This window comes from Hyposmocoma kahamanoa, unplaced genomic scaffold (genome assembly GCF_003589595.1).
Source record: "Hyposmocoma kahamanoa isolate Upper Pololo Valley unplaced genomic scaffold, ASM358959v1 99702, whole genome shotgun sequence".
NCBI lineage: Eukaryota > Metazoa > Arthropoda > Insecta > Lepidoptera > Cosmopterigidae > Hyposmocoma > Hyposmocoma kahamanoa.
Window position 1 is genome coordinate 3458355 of NW_020656001.1, and position 24067 is coordinate 3482421.

The window sequence follows — 24067 nt, forward strand, 5'->3', positions numbered from 1 at the left end:
GGTGTGCCAATGTGTTCGGTCGCACATGGTGTTACCGTTTTATATTTTACAACGTAATTCCGCAACTGGACTTGCATTTGGTTCTAATACAAAGTTTGTTTCACAGATCAGGAGAGCGCAACAGGTCGCAAGTCATTCGATCTCGATCCCGACTTGAACAACATGACTAAGAAGAGCCTCTGCACTGGGCGGTTTATGACCATGCACAAGAGACGCAAAAAGCGGCTGTTGACCAGATCGCTAGATCAAGAAATGGCTTTACTCGACGACTTGCAACCTGGACAGGTCCAGGTATGTCTAGAAGTTATAGCCGTACCGCACCGATTTCTGAAAACGAATACTACATAATAATATTTCACAGAATAGACGGCAATCGTGCAAACTGGCGTTGTTATAGTTAGTAAACAAGTTCAAGTTCAGAATACAAATTGAATGAGCTCGGGAAAAGTGGATCGCTTAAGGAACGCCCTTACTTTTGCGAAGTTTTCTTTAGAGTGTTGAAGAATTTCTTATACTTTTTAATGAGTTGTATCTTGAACTGTTACTATTTACACAGAATGAGATGAGTTGTGCCGGTTAGTTTCAAATTAACTCGAAGAGCTTTGAGCGAGATTTGTAGTTCCAATGCCTGCGGGGGAAGGCGGACTCAATCTATACAATATACGGTTATAGTGAAATGTCAACTGATTTTTCAACACAACTGTAGTCTCACAGTCTTCTTCCTTCTTAGTGCGGCAAAGATTTTGTATACACTATCGGTATCTATTTTTCCCAAAAAGTACAGTTTGAGGCCAAGCGTCATTGACTTACAATTATATGGACGTCGGGTCCGCGCTAAAAAGTGTCCGAATATTTTATAGGGCGTTAAAATCGTATACAGAGCGTCATTCACGCTCTAGTCTTCGTTTGTTCGACTGACAGCGAAGCAAGCAAAATTAGACAGTACTCCGATGACATTACAATTTAAATTCAACGTTTTAGATTTGTCATATTCCTTGACATGTCACTACGTTTAAATAGGATGACTTGGGACATTTTTTGGTTTTTGTATTAGACCCGTCGTCCATTTATTTGTAAATCAATGCCAAGCGTAATCTATTTTGTATTAAAAAAGAAATGCGACCCTGGTGTTAATTCAAAAGCATTTTTTGAATACAGAATTGTGCAAGTCTGGGATTGGCTTCCAGAAATATTGATCTTTATATCACATAACCAACCCTTAAATCGTAAATGTAAAATTCATTTTCAAGTGGACTACATTCGAGTCATGCAACCGCCAATGGTCGCCCACACCACCCTAGTTGTTGGAAGAATGCTTGATCGCCCTAATGTAGTATATTTGAAATTATGAAGAATTGTTTATATTAGATGTTTGTAACTGCGAATTAAGATAATAATAGAGTTCAAAATACGTTTGTTACGATGGCATATCGATAGTTTGTCTGTTTTGAAGACGGAGTGAAATGACATTTAGTCATGTAGTTGTTGTCGACGTTTTATCGATAGATTGTGAAAGAAGGTAACATTTTGCCAAAAATGTCTGAATTCTGAATGTTACTACGTTCTAATGATTACTAATTGCGTTATTGCCTTTTTTTTGTCCTACTACTTTCGAAATAAATTTTATTCATACACAATACGGACTGGCGTATTTGAATTAAAAACTATAAAATCTCCTCTTTGTATTTTTTAATAGATATATTTCTAAATGTAGTGTATGTATGTTTAAACTTACAAAAATTGATAATTCAAATGAACCTGTGCCCAGCAGTTAGACGAACAATTTCCCGATGATGATTCAAATGAAACAAGTGCGGCTTTTTATTGCATAAGTCTAACCAACATTTAGCCGATAGTCGATAGAATATTTATCGACTGCAATCACTAGCTGCTTGCAAGCCGACAACACTTGAGCTGTCATTTTATTCCGTCTTCAAAAATGACAGACTATAGATCCTAATTGAATACAAAAGTTATAGCACGTTCTTGTCCCCACGTTAGGTTTCGGCTGTAGTTGTTGCCTAGCGGGAAAAGTAAAGAGCGTGAATTAGGTTTATGTATTGAAATGTTAATCAAATTTATCAAAAGTTTTTATGTAAAATTCTTTATTTTCAAAATTTCATTTTATCATCTTCGACCACTTCTAAGGAGAGGCCATAATTAACATTCTTAATAGAGGTTTTCCTTTACCGTTAGTGTGAGGTATTGTATACTATACAGTCACAGATTAACTTAGACTATAAAGTACGTGCCGCCACAGGGACTCGAACTCGCATGCTTTTCAATTGAGGAGCAAACCTTCGCCCACCAATCCATTAACGCTCTTTTCAAATGTTATCCAGACACTTAATGAGTCGATGTAACCTCGAATGACTTTACTTGATTCCGCATAAACAGTGAGTGTTGAATCAATAGCTTTGGAATAAATATATAGTGTAATTGAGGATGTACAGTGTACGGGGTGAAAACACGATTCCAAAAAACTTTCACGGTAGAAAAAAAAACACAAACTTACCTCGAAATTTTACAAAAAATCCAATACGTTCTTTACATCAATTGTTTACTTATATGATATACATATTTCAAATGGTTTTATTTCGTTTGTAAAAAAAAATCTAAAATAAAGAATTCGAGCGGAGGTAGTATCAACTCTTAATAGAAAGCATTAAGTGTTACGCGTAAATGTGCATAATCCTTTGTGTGCAACCGAGATCGTGACATACCACCGTAATGAGTGTTACTTATAATCAAAACAAGCCTTGTGGTTATTACCAAGTTATTAACGAAGGTTGTTTCACGTGTTACTATACTATTGCATAAGTCATTGTTGTACCATTATGTTACTAAGAGTATGATATGTGTATACCTAATGTTGTGTGTAGTTGTATTGTTATCTATATATGCAGTATACGTACTGTAAGTAATTTTGAACAACGGTTCAAGTGGAGGGAACTCGTTGGATTGTATTACCTTCTGTGAGGGAATACGAGTACTTATACAGAGTGTAACAATTATACTCCATTTCACGTAGCATGGGTGACGGTGACGTTTGAGATTTGAAGTTTCTAGAAATGTAGTGCTCTACATGAGCAATCGCGCGTTTGCATCGATGCAGTTGTGTTTTTGTATCGATGCAGTCGCTCGTTTGTATCAATGCAGTCACGCGCTTGCATCGCTGCTTAAAATAACACGCGTGTCAAAAAGGTAGATAGAGAATCGATTTTAGAGTTACTATACAACAATTTAAATAATCAACAACAACTAAGCAAAAGTCAACAAAAAAAAACATAAAATCCACAGAAACTAAACGAAATTTGAGCAATTACTCCAAAAACATCACGCAAAGCTCAAAACAGAAAACAAACCACAAACAAACATACAAGGTGTATGCACTCGCGATGACGCGAGATACACAATTGCCGATTCGAGTTATCGATTCTTTGGTGTAAATCTCTACGGATAAATATTCCGTTTTAGGCATCAAGTATTTGGTGTAATCTATTTTTATCTTTATCATTTCAGTTTCTATCTACTTTAAATACTGTAATTTTTACTTAATATTGCGATTGAAACGAACATTGTTTGTTTTTGGTCTATTGTAACAAATTTACTATTTCTTTTTTTAACCTGATGGTGAGAGTAATTAAATATAGTATGCATGCACCGTAAAAATTTAAAATGTCACAATACCCACCCTATCTGAAATGGACTATAGTTGCGATTATTATTTGTTTTTTTACACTCTCACCTCTCCCATAGAGGCGGTATTTTTCGGCAATGGCTCAGTCGGCCGGGGTCAGGAATTCTGGTTCCAGAGCCGACGAAAAATACGTGCCGAATCGAGTCCGCTTCGAGTCTGCAATAGTCTGGACGCGACGCGGCACAAAAATCCAACAGCTTCCAAGTTGTTTAACCATTATTACGGATGGATTAATACTCCAGGAGCATCGTCGGGCCGTTAGAGGGCATAGTCCCACTTAGCTTGAGGTTGGTCAGTCCTTCTCCAAGCGTCAGTGTTCCGTGGGAGTCCGGGTTTCATTCCCGCTCATTACCAGGGCCTGTTTACAGTGTTTGGTCATGTAGGCGTTAATCAGGGTTTTCGAGTCAAGTCTATTGGCTTGCAGCCAAACGTCCCGGAAGGTGCGACCGTAAAATGTTAGCAAAATAATAAATTTAGACAAGTAAAATAATAATTGTAACCTAAATCAGTGCGACAAATGGGACGTTTGTTGGACTAAAAAGCAAATTGCGTCAGCCTTTGCGAACATTGTGATGATTGATTTTTATTTTACAACCTGTATACCTACTGTGTAAGTCGAGAAACATTTCCATCTTCTTCTCAATATCATATCCAATATACTCGAGCGTAGTATATTGGAAATTCAAGAATCGCTACCTCGCCTTTCTAAAGGAATGCATCACATTTTATGCATTCATTACTGCGTTCTCTCTTGGCTTCATTATGTATAATAGTTACGTCGCGCTATAGAAGCTTTACAAGCGATTTCCAATAACAAACGGTTGACAAATTCTGTGTAAATAGTACGAATTCACATTCTAATGGGAGATCTCGACGTGTACGTGTTTGACTCAACTATTGTCACCTATTGTTTTGCCACCATGGTCATTTCGGAGTCCACAGTCCTTCACGATATTGCAGTGTATTGTTCGCAGCGCCGTCGTCGTAGTCGTCTCCACGAAATTTAAATGTCATTTGTTCGCATTCATGACGCGTCTACACGCACTAGGTAGGTAGGTATAGCCCAGTGACATATTGTCGGATACAGCTCTGCGTTCTAAGTAGTGCGAGCAAGGACGGCAGTACAAGTGGGAAATGCTGTTTCAATCTAGCAAACGTCATGCTATTCACTTCTCTGTGACGTCACCAAATTTATTTGAATATCAAGCGAGCGTGTTGCGAATTCCAACGACTTTCCTTGGTACAATTAATATTTTACTTAACAGCCTTTTTTCCGTTGACAAAATGTTGCCTCTTACGAACAAGGAAACAGTGGCGTGATCTTGAAGCTATACACATTTGAACACAGTTGAAAAGATTACGTGCACATGTGTGTGACGGCGTATTAAAATTCCTTCCTTGGTGCGGTGACCATTGAAGATCGGCCAAGAATCTGGTAAACAACCGCACTTCTTTGTTAAGTGGGTAGGTACATTTTGAAATTCATCCGAGATTCGCGTTGCGGATGTTCACCTCGCGACCGACTGCCGGATATATATATTTTTTTGTTTATACATACATATTTATATGCCATGCTCGGCTGCGTTGTTCTTCCTAATATAGCCCATGCGGACGATTACACTTGTACTTAATTATTTGATGTTTGTGCTGATGCGACTGTACTTGTGTGTACTAATGATTGTTTTTTAACTTTTTTTTGCAGTGCATCCTTGAACAGTCTGTGCTGTGGAAGTTCAATGCATTTACGTTAGAAAACGTTACAGGCGGTAATTATTGTTCTTTTGTTGTTTCACCAATAGCCTTCATTTGAAAGCGAAAACGCGGTACCATTTGACTTTAAACATAATTTTAAAGTGTAGTAACTGGAGTTGTATAGGTTTTGTTATGCACACACTGGCACATTTAGATGAACAAACAAATTGGGAATATGAAGTAGTAAAAGTTTATACTTAAATAAATTTTAATTAATCATAAGGTGGCAATTGTATTAACATCAACTTAGTACAGCCTTCTACATATTTTTTTGAAAAAAAAATCTAAAATAAAATGCATTTCTTTTATTTTAGGTTTTGTGACCATATTGGTTAAATCAAAGTTTAATAAATAAAAAATACTTTTTTAATTAATTTTTCACGAAATTTACAAGAAACACTCGACAAACCTGTTAGTGGAAAATGAAAACAAATGGATGAAAAGTAAACCTAAAATATAGAAGCAAAATAACCGACCTGATTTGAAAAATCACTGAATTATGTTGGGTATTTTACCAATGTTCCCTTAAATGTGCCGGTATGTGTATTGTGCCAGAAAATTTTGAAGCGCCATTTACATTGTTACAGCGCATTTTTTAAATTAACCCCCCATAACATCGTTTCTTTCCTTACAAAAACATTCTCCATTAGTAGTTGTATGTCTATCTTTTTTATATACTAGGTAATGGTAACTCATATTTAGAATGTGTTTAACACCACTACAAGCTCAAGATGTGAAATTCTCAATCGAAAATACATTGCCATGAATATTGTCTAAGAGCGATGTCACACGGGCGTAATACTACATTATAAATCAGAACGACATGCCACTCGGTGCGATGAAACGGCGCGTCACAGCTAGCAACTTAGTACATTGAAAAAAAAACGAAAAAAAAAAATGCTTTGTGACGATGCAACGCCCATGTGGCATCGCTCTAAAAATGTAGTTGGCGACAGTGGCTCAGGGGAATATGATATTTAACATTGACATTTGAGTATAATGAAATTAGACTTCGACATTTTGAAACTCTTTGCCTATACTAAATAAAAATATTTGCATAATCAAACTAGAATTAAAATATTTTTATTTCTAAGCAAAGTACAGTTGAAATAATGAGTAAGTAAGTCTAGAGCAGGGTGTCTTAACCATTTTCTTGTGTGTCTTAATCATTTCAATTATATTTATGCATGATCGACAACTGTCACTACGGATTTTTTTAATCACTTTAGTTTTAGAATTCCGCTAAAACGAATTTGGTACTTTTAATGCGCAAAATTCAACATCTGTCGCATGTCACGCGAATTTCAGGCATATATTTGTCTTACAAATTTGGGCGGAGCCAACGTCAAAAGATTTTTGGCATGCTCCCTCTTTTGTTGCTTTGTGAAGACGAGTGTCAAGACCGCCAGTTCATTTTTGTTCCTTGTAAGTATCGATATCTATTAACTGCGTTTGTCATTATAAATTTCATGAAAGATTACAATATTTTCTTTATAAATGCACTGATGCCAGTGGAATAATGTTAATTGCTTCAAAGTTATCTATTATCTAAGAGTCGTAATCGGTCTTTAGTTAAGAAATCGGCTTGCAATTCTAAATTGAATTATTTAAACGATAATGTACCGCCGCGGATTAAAGATTAATTGTGTCAGAAAGCTGATTAGCTCATTCCAGTCTTGTTAATATAAGATAATAATGACATTTATTCAATCTACCTTAAAAACTTAATATGATAATCTGCTTCAACACCTCTACGCACTGAATTTATTAGATGATAGAGTACCGATTGTAAAATTATTACAAATTTACGTTACTACTACTTGTGGTTATCTTTTTGTATGGATTAATAATATTTAACTTTTATCTTTTCAAAATTCACCAATTGGTGTTCATTTGTAACAGCCTTAAAAAAAGGTTCTCCAATTCGATTGTATTTTTGTGTGTATGTTACGCGTTTATTCTTTACGTTTAGCGTTTGTGACCCGATTTTGATGATACTTTTTGTTGGAGGGTACCTCAATGTTGGCCCCATTTCAATTTAAAGAGAATATTCCACCTCTAAGGATGACAAGCTAAGGGATGATTCCGGTTTTGCGCTCTCCTCGTAACCGATTTCAACAAAACTTGGCAAACAGATGTAATTCCACGATCTATTGCGGTCAATTGCCAATTTATGGTGAGACGCGCTAATTTTTTTACGCTATTGAAAACGTTCAACAGCGTCAAACAAAGATCTATGTGCAAGACTACTTGCTCTCAGAACATAGTACATTTCGTTCGTTCTTCTTCGCTGTGGATGTCAGATCGACCGTTGTTCGATTTTATATTTCCGAAACGAACTAAGATATATAATTTCTCAAAACGCCCTTTACACAAGCCTTAGTTTGAATAACGAAATTATGCATTTATCCTCTGTATAATCACATCGGACTTTGTTCTTCGGATGAGTCGATGTTCGAGATTTTGGCGCGAAACGAGTTTGCAAAAACAATGAAATCCGCGCGTTTTTGGCGCACGCTTGTAGAAGGCACTCGTGCGCGTCACTCGTGCCAGATACCACGTGCTAACTTCCGAGCAAACTTCGAGACCGATGCTTTCAACCTAACCTAACCAAATTCGAACGTCCATCGAAGGTAATTGTATTAGCGTCGAATGTTGTGCAATTAGAGCGTGGAAACGGGAGGACATCTACGTGGCTGAAGTATTTCGCTGAGAAAAGTGTTCGGCAAACCCAAAAAGATGCTTATATTCCCGGAATATTCTCCAAGTGCACTCCAAAATAGACGCTATCCTACCTAAGTTGCAATACCAATATTGTAGCGGGTCTTCACCTTGTTATCGAGCGGTAAACAATATACACAAATATGTAGCAGTTTACACATTCCGATTGTGTCTTCCATATGCATCGTCTACAATCCATGCAGTTCTATTTACAACCTGTACTGCGCAGTTGACGGAAATCCAATCTCCTGATGAACCGAAGTTCACTTTATCCTTTGTGGGGTGCCCTGCCTTTGAATGAAAGTCGAAGAGTCCGGTAAGGCACATTCAATCTCATTAAAAACGACAATTGATTTGTAGTACCGTGAAAGTGGTCTGCTAGCTACAGTAAAAGCGACGGCGATTCAATTTACCTGACAACTAATTCTATAATCACTTTTAGTTATCATTTTATCGCACCACATGTAGAAGCACTCCGCTGGAAAGTTGTAAAGTTATATTGAATTTCATGGATGAAACGTCGTTTTCACAACTACAGTCCCTTGTTTACAACTCATCACTCCACCTAATTCTTTCACCGTTGTTTCTTTACAGTAAACACACTGACGAAACTGACCAGAAATCATTTGTAACAAAGTCGCGTACATCTTTGCCTATTTAAGGAACAACAGAAATTTCACAAGATTTTTAGTTTACCGACGGAACTTTACATGATAATAATGTGGTTGCGTGTTACAAATCAACATGTTTGGAACAATCGCGCATTTGTAACACTCGCCGCAGCGACAATGTTAGTAACTTCACGGGCATTTATCTTTTTGCCCGGTTGTGTCAGACCTTAGAAAATTCTGCCCACGCCAATACGGTGTTACAGCCTTCACGGTGATGTATTCAGAAACTGTGCGTGTCGTGCACACCTGCGCTCTACAAACCGTAATGTTGTCACCACTCCTCAGACTTGGAGATGGTGTTCTTGCTATCTGAACGTGTAAAATTGACACCACACCCAAATTTAAATCGCATCAACACAAGCACATGGGACTTGTCAACTTTATGTCTCAGGGTGACGGGCGCAGTGGCAGTGCCCCTCAGATCTTTGCGATTTAAAGCTCTGAGTGGCACTGCAACTGTTGTGTTCGTCCAGTCACATAATATAATTAAGAAAAAATCTTGGTAGTAAGGTAATAAGTTCAAACTTGTAAGCATCCGCCCCGACGACTCTCACCCGTGCTCTTGCTTTTTGGACAGAGTTATCACGTCACACAATCATGATCATGTGATATCTATTTAAATATTTTTATTTAAGTTCGAAAGTAAAATGTGACGAATTATCAAAAGTAATGGAATAAAAGTCGTTATTTATGATGTTATTAATATAACGTGACCGTTATTTTTTTTCCTCAAAGCGGGACGCCTGCAAATTTATTATTGTTTTAAAAAAACGCCTATTTATGATAGTTACGAAATATTTTTCTGAGTGTTCGATCTTTGTATTAATAATTATAACAAACTAGTGGAGTAATTTCACAAAAAATAATTGAATATCAATTCAATAAAAATTTAATTAATATAGTGAATAGCGACATCTCTCGCCAGGACTGGTAGCTGTACAGGTACTAACTGGGTGATAAATCTGTTAAAGATTTCTCATAGATGGCACTACGACTAAAAAGTCGTTGAAAGATCAAGTACAAAGACACGACGCAAGCACGTGGCTTAGTTGGTATAGCGTCTGCCACGGTATGCAAGAAGACGTCGGTTCGAATCCGACCGGATCGAAGGATTTTTTTCTGAGTGTTCGATCTTTGTATTAATAATTATATGAAATATTTATTAATTAAAAAAATAATAATAAAAAAGAACTAAAAGTATTTAATGAATGAAAAATTAAAAAAGAACCTTGTGTAATCTGGTGCTGTTATTTTTATAGCTTTCGCGACATTTTTTTTTTAATTTAGTTGTTATATACGTGTGTTCATTTTTGTGAAAGCGGGAACTTTTAAGTATTGAACAAACTTAATAGTAAACATCCAAACCAATTCATCTAGCAAAACTGTTTTTCATCATAATCCAAATTGACTTACACATGTAGAAACCGAGGTTGCTCTCAGTAAAGAGCGTACTTCAAACGCGTTCCGTAGACATGATTGATACTCGTAAACCTCTGTACAAAAACTATATCTCGAATGTTTCAGCGCCATCCATTGTGACGCTCGACATTTGTTACAGTGCACTGGGTACGTTATAATTACGATACTAATAATTAATATTTAGGGAATTGATAATTACAACATTATTATTTTAAAAAAATGCTCATCGGCTTCTTTATTGCAATTAAGTCTTTGTGCCAAGTTTTATTGATATCGGTTAACGGAAAGTTTGCCACCCTCAAAGGTCGAATATTTTCTTCAAATTTAAATGGGACCAATATTGAGATAGGTACCTTCTTTCCAACGAAAAAAGAATCATCAAAATCGGTTCAGCGGTTTGGGCGTGAAAATGTAACAGACTGAGTTACTTTCGCTTTTTTTATTATTATGTCATGCGTGATAGTTATAATTTGTTTTATCAAAATAAGTCACTTGAATCACGTTATAAGTCATTTAAATCATGTGGGGACACGGTCACTCTTTTGAATTGAAACGTGATGACACAACCGGGCAAAAAAGGCAAATGCCCGAGAAGTTACTAACATTGTCATTGGGGCGAGAGTGATCATATCCCCGTACATGTGTTGAAATTTGTTCGACAATGTCATAATCCCCCCGGAATATATGACTTCAATTCACATTGCACATCCTGTATAATATTTAAACACAAGAATGAAATCTTGGAGAATGATATAGAATTGCATGAAGGAAAGACGCGAGGACACCATTTCATCTTTCAAATTGCGCTGAATTTCTTTTAATCCTTAGTATTGTTTGATTACCGCTCTATTAATATACAGTCTAGATATATTCTCGGAAGACGTGCTTATTATCTTCGAATGGTTCACGTTTTACTTTAGTATTTCTCGCATTGATATTGCCTTCATTAACACTTTTTTCTTTGCATCCAGGTCGCTGTCTGCCGGTGCTGTGTGTTCATCTGTTTCACATCTATGGATTGATTTCGTACTTTAAACTCGACGCGGCTAAGACCTGGAAGTTGTTCAGCCTCATCGAGGAAGGCTACCATAGCACGAACCCTTACCACAACTCTGTTCACGCTGCAGACGTCACACAAGCTATGCACTGCTTTTTGCAGCAGAAACAGGTGAGTGTACTGTCTTTGTAATATCAAGTTTATATTCAATAAATTACTAAGGTGGTGGCAACAGTGACCGACATCTTTTCTAAAATTATTTCTTGATAAGATTTAGGACAAAATTCCTATTTTACAAAATCATTATAAAAAATACGAGAGATTACTAAAATAACTGTATTAAAGTCAAAAAGAATAAATTATATACAAAAAATAATAAATTCTGATAATAAAACCAATACTGTATGAGACATAGTGAAAGAAAAAACAAATAAAATATAGAAAAAACCTAAGAAAAATATTCTTAGTTAAAACTCCTTAACACTTTAGTAGCGGATCCTATTTCTAATACATTTAATAAATACTTCGTGTCAGTAGGAAATCAAGCGGAGTTGCTTGCCGATGGTTTGCCTTCGCTTCCAAAGGGACGACCAGTAGTCAACCTGGCTCTAAACTTAATGCATACCGCCTGTGGAACCAACAGAAGTGCACAAAATTATCTAAAAAACAAAAAAGCTTTGGCGTGGACGAATTCCCACCAACATGAATTAAAAAATGTAGAGATGAACTAGTTCTCCCTCTTACATTTTTAATTAATCAGTTCTTTTCAGAAGGCACTGTGCCTGACTCTTTAAAAATATCAATAATCAAGCCAATTTTTAAGCAGAGGATACCACGAACCCAAACAATTATCGACCAATAGCATTTCTTCCAACATTTGCAAAAATACTTGAATCAGCAATGACACAAAGACTCTATTCGTGCTTTGAAAAATATAACATCTTGGATGAGAGTCAACGTGGATTCAAGAAAAACAGGTCAACGACATTGGCGGTATACAAATACATTCAGAAAAAGAAAATATTAAACTTCCTTAATGACAGAAAATATGCGGTAGGTATTCTTTTGGATATGAGCAAGGCTTATGACAGAGTGTCTCGCAAAATATTGTTACAAAAGCTTTATGGCATTGGTGTGAGAGGAACGGCATATGAGTGGTTTAATTCATATCTTACAGGTCGCGTTCAGTACGTTGAGGTTGAATACCATAACCCCAACTCTGGTATTATATCTAATGTGAGATCGCATGTGGTTAACGTGACCCAGTCCATACCACAGGAGAGTGTGATTGGACGCATATTGTTTCTAATATACATTAAAGATCTACCCAAAGTACTAAACTCAACAAGCATTTTATTTGTGGATGACCTGTCGGTGGTCTTTTCATGTACAGATTCAAATTTTAATACTAATGATATACTCAGTAATGTAAATAGCTGGCTTAAGGATCACAATTTAATTATCAATTATACAAAAACAAAATTAATACATTTTAGACCACATCAAAAGACTCCACTGCATATAAATATTACAATGAATAACACTCCAATAGAAACACTGAATACTTTTAACTTACTTAGAATAACAATTGACACAAATATAAATTGGAAACTACACAATAATATCTCAGGTAATTCAGTAGATTTAGTTATGCATCGCTACAACTAAAGAAACCACCGACAGAAGAACAGCAACAGCTGCTTATTATGCTTATGCTCATGCTTGGCTGAGCTGTAGTGTGATTCTGTGGGGAAATAGCACAGATGCTTTGCGCTTGTTCACTACAAAAAAAATGTATAAGAATATTAGTAAACATCGACCCATTGGAAAGCTGCAGGCCACATTTCATTAAAATGAATATTTTTACTTTAACATGGAGATGTTAAAGGTAAAATATTCATTTGATATTTATTTATTATTTTACATTTTCGAAATATACAAATTCGTCAACAAAAACAAACATTTCTTCACTAAAGCAAGGTACACCTACACTAAACCGTTAAACCTCAGACATGAAGATATATTGGCACTACCTAGCTCAAAATTAAAAATGCACAGCACAGGACCATTTGTAATGACAATTAAAATCATCAATGGAATCCCAAAGGAAATTTCATCCTAATCACAGACTAATTCATTTACCAAAAAGCTTAAAGCACATCTGATAAAAAAATGTTATTACAACCTACAAGAGCTTTTTGAAGAACAATGACTATATCCCATTTCAGAAAACAATACCCCGAAGACCGTGGTATCTGTAATTGCATTCAGTACTACTTCGAACTTAATAAACGTAAAGTGTTAGAAGCCAGACAGGAGTATACAGAAAAAAGGTTGAGAGATAGTGGAAATACCTCCAAAGAAATTTGGAAAATAATAAACGAAGAAATCTCGTCAAAACAGGACAGGAAAGATATAACTTTTAAGATCTGTGGCGCAAATAATGTAGAGGGAAAGAGACATACCTGACCATCTAATATCGTATTTTTTAAGTGTCATCTAAATTTAACATTGGGGTGGATGACCGGCGTTCCATGCAATACTTGAGTGACCGCGGAGTGCTGATGTGCCCGACGTTGACTTACCAGCTGTCACTCGTGCCAACCTTGACCGCGTTGTTAAATCCATGCTGAAGACCCGAAACACTCTTGACATATATGACATATCCGTCAACATACTACTGTCTATTTGGCCAATACTATCGGAGATATTGGTAACTCTAATCAATGAGATGTTTACCAATGCTGTCTACCCCGACATGCTTAAGTGTACAAGAGTGTGCCAGTATATAAAAGTAAGGGTGACAAAACATCGGTCGACAACTATAGGCCAATATCGATAGTACCTAACGTCTCCGAAGTTATAGAATCGATTTTGTCACAGCACTTAATGTACCACCTCGAAACCAATACTTTACTGACCAACAGACAATTCGCATATCGACAACACATGTCCACTACAACAGCAGCATATAAAACAATTGACTGTATCAACACAGATATCGATGACAAGTGCAAAATAGCTGGCATATTCTGCGACTTGTCCAAAGCTTTTGACGTCATAAGTCATGACCTACTCATAAAAAAGCTAATGTGCTACGGTCTGCGAGTACGTGGTAGTGACCTACTGCGATCGTTTTTAGAAAACCGAACGCAAACTTTTGAAGTAATGTCGGGTGGAAGAAGGCTGAGGCTGAGTTCAGATGTTCCATAAGGATCTGCGCTAGGGAGTACCCTTTTTATGACCTTTTTAAATGATCTACCATCTGCCGTATCGGAAGGTCAAATAATTGTGTATGCTGATGACACAGCAGTAGTGGTCAGTATGCGCACATACGAGCAACTCAATCAAAAAATCACTACACTTTGCGAACAACTAGAAAGATGGTTTTCTGCAAATGGTTTGATTCTCAACGTAAAACAAATCAAATGTTATGCTCTTTCTGGTAGGCGCTTTCCGAGTGTGAGTATCCAGTGTCCTATTCCAATGAGTGACAAAGGCAAATTCTTGGGTTTTACGTTGGATCCTACCTTGAATTGGAAACAGCACGTAGACTTGCTATGTGATAAGCTGAGTGGTGCGGTGTTTGCTCTGCGCAAACTAAAACCGTTGGTGTCTCGTAATGCGTTGAGCCATGCGTACTTTGCACACTTCCACTCAACCATGACTTATGGTGTTATTCTGTGGGGCAATTCGACAGACGCTGACAGGATAATGCGTATACAAAAGCGAGCGTTACGAACTACGGTTGGCATAACCCAGAGACAATCCTGCAATGCGCTGTTTAGTGTACACCGAATAATGACCCACTACCCCAATATGTTTTTGAGGTCATAATGTTCACGCGGAAACACTTAGCACGGTTTGGGCGAGTGGAGGTGATGGGTGGGTGCCTCAGTCGTGCGGGTCAACTCCGATCAGTACCGAGTCGCAGTGCACTTCACGAAAAAAACCCGCGGGTTATAGGACCCATCTATTATGAGCATCTACCTGCCGAACTAAAAAACGAATGTTGTGAGGAAACGTTCAGGTGCAGACTGAAGAACCTTTTATTGGATAAATCCCTTTACTCAGTAACAGAGTACACTCAAAGTACATAAGAAATAATTGAATTATTATATTTATTAATAAATTTGACATTCATCGTATTATTATACTGTAATATGCATTTATTAGTTATTAAGAATCCATATTGACAGTTTTCTGTATACACTTGACATTCTTAGTATAATTCGTTTGTTTATGACTTTAATTTTAATTATGATTTTGTATTTGATTTTGTACATGTACACTATTGTGCGCTTGTGATTCACTATTATATAATTATAGTAAGGTGAAAAGTTGTGTGTTTCGCTCGGCAACAAAGTTCCTTTACGTCTCGTGTCTTTGAAACCCTCGCTTCGCTTAAGAGTCTATTTTTGAACCACGAGCGAAGCGAGGAATCTTAGGTTCATATTCCAGAACTCTACTCAATGCTCAAGTCAGGATTTGAGCAGACTTGAGTATGATTTCAAGCACTAAGACATACGACTCTAATGGCAAGGACTTGAGTATGATTTTCAGTGCTCTCTGCAACATTCAAGTCCTGACTTGAGTATTGAGTAGAGTTCTGGAATACGACCCTAAGACACCTTCGTTTGTTCAGGTCTCAGTACAAGCACTCGCGTATGCTTGTACTCAAACGACAACTTTGCAGCCTTGCATAACAAATAACTGTTGTTCCATGACGTTTTACAAAACACAATGCATTTACCATAAATAAACGTATCACTTTTGGTGGTACCACCTGACACCTAGATCTTACCTTCAGAACCAGTAAAGATCCTTGTAAAAGAGTTCGTCCAGGGAAATTCTGTTACCTTACCTTTTTCTGCCGTCAAGCACTAATGTCAGCACTACTGTGTTTGGAAGGGTAAGGGTGCTCGTGAAATTACAAGCACATGGGACACAACTTAAACACAACTTATGTCTCAAGATGACGGGCGCAGTGGCAGTGCCCGTCCGAATCTTTGCGAATTGATCTCTGGGTGACACTGCAACTGTTGTTGTACAGGCGTGTTCATCCCATCACATAATATTATGAAAAAAAAAAGAAAAAATCTGTAAGTATTTGGTAGTAAGGTAATAAGTTCAAACTTGCTAGCGTCCGCCCCGACGACTCTCACCCGTGGTTATGCGTTTTGGACATAGTTATCACCGTCAAGAGTGATATCTATTTAAATACTTTTATTTTAGTTCGAAAGTAAAATGTGACGAATTATTAAAAGTCCTGGATTAAAGTCGTTATTTGTCATGTTAGTAATATAATATAACGTGACCATTTTTTTCCCTCAAAGCGGGACACCTGTAAATTTATTATTGTTTAAAAAAAACGCATATTTATGGTAGTTACGAAATATTTACTGATTAAAAAAAATTAAAAGAACCTTGTACAGTCTGGTGCTCGATACCGGTTGGCTGGCTTTATATATGTTTCGTTTATGCGCCATTTTTTTAAATTTATTGTTGCGTGTGAACACACGAAATGTTTTGTAAAAGCGGGAACTTTTAAGTATTTTGGGGACAGCGAGACTGTCCCGCCCAAAGAGGTCACGTTAGGAATATAACCCTGTGAGGTTATTAGTACGAGAAACATCCAGAAAATAAGTTCCATTTTTCTTTTTCAAATCGATATTTATTCATAAAAGTTTAAATTTACAGGAAATGTTCTTGACAGTATGTATCATGTCTCCACCTCCTTGATCGAGTTTCTCGTCATTTGTGGAACGTTCTCCGGCTAATGCCTCCTTAATTTTGGTGAACAGATGAAAGTCTGAAGGGGCCAAGTTGGGACTGTAAGGTGTGTGCGTCAGATCGTTCCAACCGAATTGATCCAAAAGTTCCGTATGAAACGAGTGACTTTAGGCAGTGCGTTGTCGTGAAGAAGACACACACCAGTGGTCTTCCCTTGCCCTGGATGGCCTGACGATGCTTCTTCAGGGTCTCACATTATCGGGAAGCGTTCATTGTTTGTCCTTGAGGCAAAAACTGAAGAAATTGAATCACTCCACGCACAACAACGTAGAGGGCTCCAATTCAACGATTTGCTGTGACCGTATTTTTAGGGCTACTGCGGCCCTTCACCTCTCATTCTATTGAAAAGGTTCCCTTCTTTCGTGCCACGAAAAAAAAAACCAAAATCGAATTTTACCTATAACAGTTTATACAGATAACTCTCGTCTACTACTATTAGTACATTCTTATATCATTGATTTGAGCCCGTCACACAATGCTCCATTGATTCACCACCCGTATTACTTCATCCTTCCTGATGCGTACCTACAGCAAATGAATGGCATACACTGCTGGCCTCTGTGTTTCCCGAAAGCTACAATTTGGCGCTATTCAAGCCTAGACTGAATAGGCTTTAACTAGACAAATGCGCAACGTCGCCGGCTATATCGTAGCTTAACATCAGGTGAAATTCTAGCCAAGCGCTACTCGCGTTCTATATCACATTTAAATAAAAATATTAGGTTGCCCAAAAACGTTGTAAATAAATGGAAAATATTTAAAAAAATATGAAATATTGATCAAATATTTTTTCATTATTTTTTTTTTTAATAATATTAAGTGAAATCGTGCGCCTGGTGTTAAGTCAGAGCTTTAAATCGCAAGGATTAAATGGGCACTGCCACTGCACCCGTCACTTTGGAAAGTAAGTTGACAAGTCCCACGTGCCTGCAGGTTCACCAGCATTTCATTTTAATTTTTTTAAACGGTGGATTGAAACAGCTGCGCAAGCCTCGATTACTACCAGAACCGCGTCAATGTAATTTAAACTTTACCCAATTGGCATATCGTTGAAAATGCAATACCTGTTATTGCAAGTTACGACGTTTTGATTTCATAATACAAGTTTCATTCAATGTGGTTCCATTTTGCGGCAATAGCTGAAAGACGAATGATGAACGCCTATTAACGTTCTCCAAAAAAGTCGGCTATATTACAGTTTCTTACAACAAAAAATCTGTTACGATAAACATAAAATGGAAAATTTATTAAAATAATATAAAATAAGAATTAACGATCATATGAACAGCACCATTTTATTTATATATTTATTCTTAGCAAGGTTTACAGCATTCTTTAATATTAATTTATAAACTGAATGTAAACTTATAAGCCTATTAAAAACCTCCACATATTTTTTTTTTTTTTTTTTCATTTATTATCTTATAAATTTTCTTATAAATATGAAAATCTATATACAAAATATATGTTAACACTAATTGCTAATCCTACATACGCATATACACTTTAGTTTAAGTCCAATAATAATATTAACAACATACATAAAATATTTACTAGTTATTGCCTTTTAAAATAATTCAAACCCACAGTTCTCTTTATAGATGTAGTATGTAGTAGTGCTAGACGCAAATAAATCAAAGTCATTATCGGTGCTATACTTGTTAAAGGCTTTACAGCTACGTACCATGAATGTATTTTGCCTGTAATTTGTGCGGACATTTGGTAAGTGAAGCAGAGGGCGCTGCCGCAAAGCCAGTGCGTTAGCACGAAGACCAATCATGGACAGCAATTCCGGACAGGCAATTTTACCATTTGCCAGTTTAGATAAGAGACAGATGTCATTTATTTCCCGACGCACTAACAGTGGCAAGAAGTGGTATCGCTTACATCGATGCTCATGACTCAGCGACTTTTGTTTGGCCCTAAAGTCAAGAAAACGCAGAAATCGTTTCTGTATCGACTTTATCCTATCAATTAAATATCATATTGCGGATTCCACACTTGAGACGCGTACTCGAGATGACTTCCCACGAAGGTGCAATATAGTACTTTAATTGCCTTCAAAGATTTTAAATCACTGGACATTCGCATCACGTACCCGAGGGCCCTAGAGGCAGAGCAATATGATTGACATGAACCTCGAAAATTAGCTTGCTATCATGTAAGACACCCAAAATCTCTTATTTTATTAACTCTGGTGAAACTGTGACACTGGAGGAAATAGTTGGGTCCTATTACGTTGGTCTTACTTGTGAATGTCATACAGAAACACTTTGGAACATTAAGGTCTAACTTATTTAAGACACAGTATTTTTCAAACCGCAGAAGTTCTAGCTGCAGATCATCGACATCCTCAGAACAGCCAATTATTTTAAGAATCTTCATGTCGTCTACGAAAAGAATGGATTTTGAATTTAAGAAACATTTACCTATGTCCATTATAAAAATTATGAATAACAGTGGACCCAGAATTGACCCCTGGGGCACACCAGAAGATATTTCAGCCCACCGCGACGCATATCCTCGCAAAACAACAGCCTGTTTACGATTGGCAATGTAGGAGGCGAACCAACGAAATAAAGTTCCATGAATTCCCGCCGCATGGAGTTTAGATAGTAGCATGCAATGATCGATTCTATCAAAACACTTTGTATAGTCTGTGTATACCACGTCAACTTGCGCTCCCTTTTCCATTCCATCGGCGATGTACTTTATGGCAATAATGAGGCTGGAGGATGTTGAGCGTTGTCTGAGAAAACCATGCCGCTCTTCACTAAAAGAACTACGTAAACTAGAATACACATCCTGATGGATGAACCTTTCCAGTACTTTAGCAAACAGACACAACTTGGATATTGGTCGATAATTCTCAACATTACTTTTATCGCCCTTTTCAAGTACTGGAGTAATGAAAGCAGACTTCCATATCCTAGGGACCAATCCCTCAGACAATGACCGCTTAAACAATATCCACTTTGGCGTCACCAAGCTTTCGGCACAATTGACGATAAAAAGAGGAGGAATCATATCTGGCCCACCAGATTTAGTTAGAACAAGTGATTTTAATAGAGTAAGCACTTTACCCGGATTAACTTCGACATCACTTATGCCACATAGACCAATATCTGAGTTTATGTCTACAGCTTGACCGGATGGCTGACCTGCCGTCAAAAAAGTAGATAGAAAATAATCCGAAAACAAGTTACTAACATATATTATATAACCATGGTTAATACTACAGGTGCGGTTATCATTTTTGCACTCCGAAGTAGCAAAATAAGGCACTTTTCCACGATTTTCTAGGTTTTGCGCGAGACAATTGACACGTACATAGCGTACAAAGCGCTTTGTACCGCGTACTTTAGGCATACGTGACACGCTCACTAAGTATTTCTTCTACATTTATTGTTCTGTGGTTTGATCAAACTACGAAACCATATGCGGCTGGTTCCACCGTCAAGTTCTTTCAGCTCCAAAATCATAATAGCATTTTATGCAATCGCTGCATAATGAAGGTTCTTAAAGTCGAGCACGGTGTTTAAGCAATAAATCCGAGATTTTAAGACCTAACTATGCAATGGTTGCATACAATACTTTTCTACAAGTTAATAAAACAATGGAACATAACCAATGTTTAATACATTATACATTAAATATTGGTTCTCTTCATAAACGCAATTTTTTTAAATAAATTTTAACACATTTATTAGGGTAGATAAAGGTGCCAGCGTACAGCCTCTTCATATATTTAGACGAAAGCTACACAAACGCTAAAAAACAAATAATCTCAATACAGAGTACTAAAAAAACTGACCTAAAAGGACGTGGAATTACATATAATTACCAAGTTTTATTAAAATCCCAATATAATATCAAACCCGGATACGTCCCCTAGTTCGTCACTATACGGGACTTGACACAGGAGATAATAGAAGTCGGTTCTCACTACTCAAAGTATATCGAGAGAGAAAAACGCCTTGAATTGGAGAATAGCAAAATCAACCATTAATATAATTGCTCCTTATAATGAAATTTAGGCGCTATTTATAAAAATGAATCTTCATGCGTGACAGCCACCCTTAGAGGTGGATGATTTTCTTCAAAATTAATTGGGAGCACTATGGAGGTCCCACTTTCCAACAAAAAAAAGAATCATGAAAATCTGTTCACAAGTACCTACCGGAGTTATCGCGTAATATACATACAAAAAAAAAACAAACAGTCGAATTGAGGACCTCCTTCTTTTTTAAAGTCGGCCAAAAACCAGAATCGAACTGGCTAAGTACCGCATTATAGTTTAACCAATCTTAGGAAATAAAACTATTTTTCCGTATTAAATCGCGTATATTTGTTTTTTCAAATAAACCAACGTTTCGGGCCCTTTACAGTTTAAGTCTTCAGTCTGCGAGCATGTCATGGATAAACCTACACATTCAATGAAGTTGACAAACCCCAGGTATTTGCAAAAGAAGTCCGTTATCTACCCAGGATGCAGCGAGAGGCCATTGAAATTAAAAAAAGCATCCTAATTTCAACAGGGAAGATGGTTTCTCCGTACCACCAGTTTCGGATCCAGTATTTCCTCTAGTGAAAAATCCCAAACAGACATAAGATTGCAGTACTAATGAATATGTTTTAAATTATTCCAATTTCTATAATTAATTAATATCAAATTGAATTTAATTAAAATTAATTCAATAAAATAATTTGTAAAACTTAATGTAGCGTCAATTGGAATGTTTTGTTTGTAAAATTAAAAATAAGGTATTTAATTAATAACTTTTGTATCTATAATGGAAAAAATTGGGTGCTTTGCATTAATTACTAGACATACCTGGTTGATGACTGCACCACCTCATCAACCGTGACCATGGAACCTGTAAAATTCCCGAAACGTCGGTTTGTTTGTAAAAACAAATATACGCGATTTATTTTATGTGTAACAATCGCGAAAATCTAAGAACTCGATTAACCACTCAACAATAACTTTTTTTTATAAAAATTTATGGCCTAGTTGCATCATCAGGAGGCTGTATAGCGTTTGAGTAGCTTCCTAATTGATGTTTTAATTAGCAAATATACGACGTTATTTTTTGAAACTCATTAAAGTTCTGTGTACAGTAGTAGAAAATAGTAGTTTATATGACTGTTATATAATCAAGGGCATTAAAATACGAGTGTGGGTTTATGAAACGAGCCAACAGGCGAGTTTCATAAAAACATCTCGCGAGTGTTTTAATGCCTAATTATGTACAGTTACATACACTGCTTTATCTATACACATATTATAAGCTCTCTATATCTGTTCAGGAACCGCATGTTACGCCTGGCGAAATGGCGGCAAATAAAAACTTTTCTCGCGTATGTCACACAACCGTAGTTTTTATTTTTAATTCTTAGACAATCTAGAATCGGCCCCAACTAACATATCGTTCGATATCAAGTAACGTGTGACATTGTCAAAATTGATTGCTATTTACATTGACTTACAAATAAATGGACGACGGGTCTAATACAAAAACCACGAAAAAATGTCCCAAGTCAACCTATTTAAACGTAGTGACATGTCAAGGAATATGAAAAAGCTAAAACGTTGAATTTAAATTGTAATGTCATCGCAGTACTGTCTAATTTTGCTTACTTCGCTGTCAGTCGAACAAACGAAGACTAAAGCGTGAATGACGCTCTGTATACGATTTTAACGCCCTATAAGTTCGGACACTTTTTAGCGCGGACACGACGTCCATATAATTGTAAGTCAATGGCTATTGACATTTCATTTCGAATAAAACTTCATCTCGACTGATATTAGAATTGAGGTCGAATCAAATTGTTTTGTTTTTCAGAGATGTTCGAAATTTGAATGTAATAATAAAATCGAATTCGACGCTATTATTATGCAATAATAACGTTTTCACGGATAAGAAATATTTTCTAACAAAACAGTTTATCTTTAAGCTGGTCGTAATTTGCGGATTTTAAGTACAAAATAATTAATGTCTATCGCGATCAATTTGTTCAATGTTAGCTGTTCCCTTTGAATAATCCCACCAATAGTCCGTACTCGTGCTCCTTGTGGTACACTACGAGCTTAAGCGATTAAATAGAATGTTCTAGGCACTCTTAGTGCAGCTTTATTGTTTACTGAACAACCACTCTGCACGCCTGTTATTTTTCAATGCATGGGAAATGTATCCACTTTCATAAAATGGGTCACAGCGGCAATCACAGACGCTCTTTGATTGGTAACCGGATATTGGAATAATAATAATTCCGGATCAATCTCAATTCCCGGAAAAACTGAAAATCAAAAGCGAAACTTTTATTAGTAACGCACACGCTCAACATTACACAAATTACACCCAAACTCGCGAGGGAAATAAATGTAGGCCCTACAAATGTTTCTCAAGGCCCGGGAATCGAACCTGGGACCTCTGCGTAGTAACCGTTCGGCCACGGAGGCAGTAAAATGAAATAAAATGTATTTGCTTAAATTATGGCGAACAAGAGATGGAACACAGTAGAGAAATAGAGCTCATATTTTACCACATCTGGCATGCAAAATTATGCTTATATCGACTGAATTAATTGATTAGATTACAAATAATGTCAGTAGACATGCACAAAACAGTTAAAGTTCTAATTTTATTTCAATACATAGCCAATTAAAAAAATAGCAATAATTAAATAAATATTATAAAAATATTAAATATGTATAAAATTATTGTTTTCAAATTTTATTGAATGTCACGACCTTCAATTATTTTTTGTGTAGTTACTCCACTAGTTTATTATAATTATTAATACACACCAGCGCCTTCCAGCAATCCGTGTCTGATGGTCTACCTATTGAGTTACGGAACGAACCAGCAGACTACAAATTTTCCTATGTGCTTGTTGCAGATTTTTCTTCTTGGTTTTTAACGAAAATATTTACTTTTTTACGGATGGAGTTTCAAAAATACCATACCATTTTGTTTTTAAATTTAATTTTAAAATGTAATAACCTGAATT

General features: G+C 36.5%; 1 protein-coding gene across 2 annotated transcripts in view; it reads left to right on the top strand.

Moving 5' to 3' along the window:
- LOC113239212 (calcium/calmodulin-dependent 3',5'-cyclic nucleotide phosphodiesterase 1C-like) overlaps positions 1-24067 on the top strand; it is a 195665-nt gene that overhangs the window by 41262 nt on the left and 130336 nt on the right. For both annotated transcript variants that reach the window (XM_026476107.1, XM_026476106.1), the window contains exons 3-5: positions 107-291; positions 5403-5466; positions 11235-11431. In XM_026476107.1, coding sequence (XP_026331892.1) covers positions 107-291; positions 5403-5466; positions 11235-11431 — 446 coding nt within the window. The remainder of the gene's footprint in view (positions 1-106; positions 292-5402; positions 5467-11234; positions 11432-24067) is intronic.